Below are 6,504 nucleotides of genomic sequence, written 5' to 3' on the forward strand. Positions count from 1 at the left end.
GTGGCATTTGAAGGGCATAAGGCCAAACAGAGGGGCTCTGGCAGCCATTGCCTTCATGGTCTCCATGAAAATCCTGTCCTGCCTATTGCCCATAGTATATTATTTATTGATTTGATGGTTGTTGCCAGTCATTTCTTTTCATATCTAAGTTATTATATCTGCCCTGTGCAATGTTTGTTAAAAAACGGCAAACAGAAGATATTTTGTATTTATTAATCATCAATTAAAATGTCATGATCGTGACAGCCCTACATGCACCCCACAACTCTCTATCTCTGTATCTCCTTTCCCCCTTTCTCTCTCAAACAGACATGGCAATAATGTACACAGAACTGCAGGCAGATACTCAGCATCGCATTGTTTTGAACGCACAATCTTGCACAAAGCCGTTGTTGCACAGAGATGCTCCGATACACATCCACATCCATGGACATGTAAATATACAGGTCGTCAGAGAGCAGCCAGACGGACACGAGTGGATTTTCCGTTACGCTCTGGCACACATTGTGCATCCACCAAAGGAAAAGGAATTACCAGGATTCAAATGGGTTGTGTTGGAAATGTGTGCCCCATCTTGGCCCGTTCAGATGGTTTCATTATCAACGATTCAGCAAGCAAAGCTGCCTTTGTCCCGATTCCAGAAATGTACAGCCTTTTGCTTTCTGAAAGGAAACATATGCTTTCTTTATTTTTTTTGTTTTGTTAAAGGTTTCACTATCCAGTATATTTTCACTATAAAAAGGTACAGTACTTATTTTTAACATGCATTTTTCTTCTATTTGTACAACACCTCTGGATTTTCATGCACTGTTATCTTGACGATATTCCCTCGTTGTGCCTTTTGTTGTACCTGTTTTATTAACACTTTGAATATATTTAAGTTTTCTATATTTAATTTTCAATATACAGTGTAGAGGCCTGATTTTGTCTGAAGGTTTTTGATGAGAGGTTGCAGGGATTTCTTTTAGCTATCTTCTCATGCGGGCTATTTTACCTTTAAGTGTATGGATATTTAATTATATAGCAAGTATATGATGAGTTTTGGCCTTCTGATATTTTCTGTTATTTTAATTTTAATTTATTTTTGGCCTTGGTTCTCCTCTTCTTCTCTTTCATTTCCATTTCTTTCTTTTTTCTTTTCCTAAATCTATAAAAACAAAATCAGATGATATTTTTTGGTACTCCAGACCTCTGGTGAATGTATTTTACATAGATGATTCATGAGTGTACTGTAGCTTATGGCATTGCAATTTATTGTACTGCACTGTTAAATGAATGTCAGAAGAACGTCGATGGGTATTTCACTTTATTCTTGTTTGTATGTTTTGTACCAATAAAACTAAAACAAACTAATAATATTAATTTTGCAATAGATTTTTCTTTCCTTCTTTTTCATGAATGAAATATTCTCTGAAAACATAAAATTGCCTGCAGGGCAACCAAACAATAGTAGCATGTTTTTGCCGTGCTACTCCTCCCACAGTTTTGGTGGCACGCGCTTGGGCCATTAGAAGAAGTTTTCCAGACAACACGTTGATATCGCTGCATGTGGTCGTTCAGTAACAACAACGACCAAGTCTGCGTTGTTGTCGGATGACCATTTTCAAGACCGTTGCAAGATTGTAGTTGAATGGAAGCCAGATAAGAGCATCGTTGTAATTTGCTGTATGGATGTGTTCCACTACTAAACTGCAGAAGAGCAACGCACCAAGAAAACTGAAAAGTGATGACTCATCACTTTTCACAGTTTTGTTGGTCTGTTTTCTAACCCAAGGAATGTTTTTCATGCAAAACTAATGCTTGCAATGGATTCAGAATCATGACCCCCCCCCCCCCCCCCCCCCCCCGTTTGACCCCTCACATAATACTTAAAGCAGATATTTTCTTTTTTTATATATATCTTTTCCTGTGTAGTGGAGTCAATGGGTCGGGACAGTGAATATACAAATGGCCATAACTTCTTTTTTTTGTGATGTTTCCGGCAGAGCAGACCTCTTATTCTGTGGACCTTAATGACCAAACTAATAGATAAAACAGAAATAAAAAGTGCGGCAGAACATCACAGGTCCCCTCCCATTTTGAGGGACTGGGTCCCCGGCTATGGTGTGTCGAGCAGATCCTGCAGCATGTGCAGGTAACAGAAACATGACCGCTGGTGTTGCATTACACTTTGACCTATCCCTATCGTGTATAGGATAGAGATATTACAAGCTCACAACGTTAATGCATTGTGAGCTTGTAGATCTGCTATTTTCACAGGACCACAGTATAAAATATGGCTTAAAGGACAGCTTTTTACAACAAGGGTTCATATTTTAGATAGTCATTAGAACTGGAGAATCCAGGTGGCCAATGTTTTCAATCACTTCTTTCTATCATTTTAGTGATTTTAACAATTCTGCATGCCCCCAACCTGAGGGCAAGCATGCAAGTGGCTAAATATGTATTTTTAGACACAAGCCCATTCACAAGATGCACCGCAATCTTTGGCAGATGTGACTTGTAGGGGCTGGTGTAAATGGTAACAAAGAAATTGCCATGGTCCTTTTGGAAGCGGACCGAGTCCTGCCTTTTCAAGAGGACCATGGTCCGGACCAAACAAAGGGACCATGGTCCCTTTGCACGTTCACACCAGCGGACCAAAGGAGAAAGAGGACCATGGTCCCTTTTAAGCGGACCAAATAACCCTGGTGTGAACGCCCCCTTATTGTGTCTAAAAAGTCATAATTAGCCACTTGTACGCATGCCCCCACCTATACTGAAATCAAAATACTAAAATCGCTAAAACAATAGAAAGCAGTAAATGAAAACATTTTAACACTCATCTTTTCTTTTCTATAATTACAATCTAAAATATGAACCCTTGTTGTAAAAAAACAAAGTTGTCCTTTAAGTGATTAATATGTTTGAAGTACTTGTATTTGATTACTGGTTCTGCTCTTTTCATGATTGCAGACGAATATACCTGACTAACATATCTATAATATTATGGACGTGTACACATAAAAGTGTTTTTGTGTATTACAGTACAGTAAAATATATATATATATATATATTTATATACATATATATATATACACACACACACACAGGTATATATATATGAAAGCCAAAAGTGTAAGCTATCAAATAGTTTCTAGGAATTTCGTTTCTACCTGTTACAGAGGCTGAGTAATACATTTTCCAGAAAAACAGAAAAAAATATGTCTGGATAAGGATGGAATAGTAGCCTGTTCTTTCTTTTAACCCTGATCAGAGAGGAGGGACCTCTATTTTGGAAAGCGTCTCATTGGAGGGGGAAGAGCTGCCTGGTTGCCAGGGGCGACTGCAGAATCCAGGTGGCCAAATCACAATCTCATAAACAACATAACTTCAAACATTACTTTTCTTCCAGGAAAGTGTAGGACCTCCAGCAGACGGCAATCATCAAATTCATAGAGCTGCCTTATCAGGATGGTTGGGATCAGGAGCATGGTGGCCTCTTCTACTTCCTAGATGCAGATGGTTACTGCCCCACACAGGTACAATCATTCAGTTATCTACACAGGTAATCTTTATGTATATTTTAAGCAAGAAAAAAAGAGGGAGGATTACAATGCTTTTAAAGTGAACATTTTGTCCGTATTTTTGTCTGTGATTAGTTGGAGTGGAATATGAAGCTATGGTGGCCCCACTGTGAAGCCCTTGTTGCCTTTCTGATGGCCTACAGCAAAACCCAGAACTCTGCTCTGCTGGAGACATTCTCTCAAGTTTACAACTACACTTTTAGCCACGTAAGTCACTTGCAACTCTGACTGATGACATTAAAAACGTTTGTTTTTTAACTGGTTTTACCCTATGTTGAAAAATGTAGCCACAATATGTCTAATACTGTATTTATCTGATCATGCAGTTTCCTGACACTGTAAATGGTGAGTGGTTCGGCTATCTGACGCAAGAAGGGAAAGTGGCACTTGATTTTAAAGTAGGCCCTTTCAAAGGTAAGATATGGAAGACACTCATTTTAATTTTATATAGTGATAAATCACAACAAACGATATCTACTTATAGAGAAAGCAGTTGTTTTTTAAACACTTTCAAGCACTTTGTTTTCACGTAACTATAGAACTGTTATTCTGTTGTTAACTCATTAGGGTGCTTCCATGTCCCTCGTTGCCTGTATATGTGTGAGTGGATTCTGGACAAACTGCTGGGAAATAAAGAATATCATTCCTTTTTACTATGAGGCACAGTTGGATTTTGCTCATTTGCTTTATATTCTGAAGCATACAGTTGTTCATACAGACGTTCTTTTTACCAGTTGCTCAACTCTCAAGTGCACCCAGTGGTCATAATGACTCCTTTAGGCAAACCAAGTTATGATATAATTTTAAGTGAGTTGTTCAACATAAATTACGTTCTTTTACATGTCTGCATGTTTAACACAGATCAAACACCAGATCGGCTTGATCTCAACAAAACCAATCAGGTTCATTTTAATCGGATTGGAAGAAAGGTGTCCATGTAAACCCAGCTATTGAGAATAGTTTTAAACCCAGCTTGTAGATCTGCTCATTTTTTATAATCTTTTGCACAAGAATGTACAAATCTCTGAATATATGCATTGCAACACTGATTAGTTTTTCTGAAAACTGTTAGGTCTTAATGGGTTAATGCCTGTGTGGAATTAACATACAGTAGAGTCAGGAATTCAGGCCTAGAACATGACCTACAACTTTAGAAGAAATACAGTGAAGAGACACATTTTGCATTTTTCATAGATTTATTAGAAAACAAATATGTACAGTACAACAATACAGGCCTAGAACATACAACCTTAGAAGTGCAAAGAGTAGACACATTCTTAGAAAAATAAAATATTGTAGCCGACATTAAATAAAGAGGTTGAGTTGGATGATGAAAGTGCCATTAATGCAAATTTCCCAAAAGAAGGAGGGGGAATTACTGTACACAAAGAAAATCTAAATATTACTCTAACAAGCTGAAACCTGGAAAGAAATGTAAACAATTTTTTTAAACGTTTTTAAAAAGGTATTTGTAGATTTTACAAATCCGGTCTGGGTGGTAAATGGGTTAAAATATAACATAATTTACACATTCAAACTGGGAACACATCTACCTTTTAAAACAGTTTTGAAAAATGTTGTAATTGTGAGAACAACTGATTTAGAAGGTATTTGTAAAATCTTGTCCAGGTCTTAAATTAGGTTAATATATCTATAACATAATATCATAATATATACAGTATATCAAATATCTCATATCAACATTTAAGTCCTCAAATGTTACATTATTTTTGGTCAGGGTGAAACAGTCTCTCGAGTCCAACAGCACACTCACCTGGTGAACAGGACCAGGCCGCGCAGGACCAACCCAATGCCAGCGAACCCAGCCACTGCCATCAGCAGCATGCTCCTCACTGTGGACTCTGGGTCCGACACTCGGAAGAACTCCACAAAACCATCCCACGAATTGTTCTTGACCAGCCATTCCCGTTGGTTGGTTAGGAGGCACGTGGAGATCTCCTGCGCCACCAATCCAACGGACTGCTCCCTGTCCTCCTCCTTCAGGTGCTGGCAGACGACTGCCCCGAAGGCCACCAGGCTGGCAACGCGACCCCAGTTTGTGGTGCCATCACTGAAGATGCTTCTTGCCACTGAACCCATGAAGCTCATGTCATCTCCTCGTTCGTCCAACTTGAGTTTGCTGATGATACCGTTGTGCAGGTATTGGTGTTTTTCAAGGAGGCCCTCCACAACTCGCTTCATAGTCGAATGAGCCTCGGTTTGACGTCTGCTCAAGCAGCAGACGACACGCCCAGAGGACGACACACCTGCAAAGTCCATGAGTAGACGGCTGATCAGTTGTCTGGTGTCGTCTTCCAAGACCTCCATCCCTGCTGCTGCTGTGAAGTGCTGCATCTGAAACGAGACGTTTCCCGTTGTTTCTCCTGCAACCGCTCCGTTTCTAGCACTAGTATCCATGAAGAGAAGAAGTTGTTCGTCAACAAACGACTGGTCACTTTGAATGTTTATCTCAGAAGAAGACACAACTGTACGCAGTTGACGGTTGGTTGGTTCCGTTCTGTGAGCTCGCTCTCTGCTGAACTGGTCTCTTTCTCTTTCTGACATAAGTGTGCGCTGGAAACACGGTGGGGAACGCTTATATAGCCTGTACCGTTGTTTACTTTCGAAATGTGTTGAGCGAAGCGCGCGCTTGGCTTCTGATTGGCTTCTGCTGTTACGTCAGAGCCAGCCGCGACGCTGATAGGCTCTGACGTAGTCTCGCGTGGCCAGACTGTTGACTGACGAACTCCGCGATTTGCAAATGAAATCGACCGGCTTCATAGGCTAAGAGCCTTATGTATTCGTGAATTAATTTTCTCAATTGATTTTAATTAAATGCGGAAACATTTTCATTTTAATATACTAGGCCTACTACTGCTACTAGTTAGCCATAATCATAACACCTGTAGAGATCGCTAATATTCGGACGTTACGTCTC

At 39.7% G+C, this 6,504-nt stretch overlaps 1 protein-coding gene and 1 long non-coding RNA gene across 2 annotated transcripts; one reads left to right on the plus strand and one right to left on the minus strand.

Moving 5' to 3' along the window:
- The first annotated feature begins 3,427 nt into the window (after positions 1-3,427).
- On the plus strand, positions 3,428-3,971 carry LOC308291337. The gene is made up of 3 exons (XR_013962329.1): positions 3,428-3,521; positions 3,642-3,773; positions 3,893-3,971. It is a non-coding gene; the product is annotated as an uncharacterized lncRNA (long non-coding RNA).
- Positions 3,972-5,336: 1,365 nt separating this feature from the next.
- LOC308290867 (induced myeloid leukemia cell differentiation protein Mcl-1 homolog) lies at positions 5,337-5,984 on the minus strand (the record flags this gene model as incomplete). The annotated part of the gene is made up of 1 exon (XM_080732779.1): positions 5,337-5,984. The coding sequence occupies one exon, from the start codon at positions 5,982-5,984 to the stop codon at positions 5,337-5,339; it is 648 nt and encodes a 215-aa protein (XP_080588905.1).
- Positions 5,985-6,504: the final 520 nt, after the last annotated feature.

This window comes from Nannobrachium achirus (genome assembly GCF_963921795.1).
Source record: "Nannobrachium achirus genome assembly, chromosome: 9".
Classification (NCBI taxonomy): domain Eukaryota; kingdom Metazoa; phylum Chordata; class Actinopteri; order Myctophiformes; family Myctophidae; genus Nannobrachium; species Nannobrachium achirus.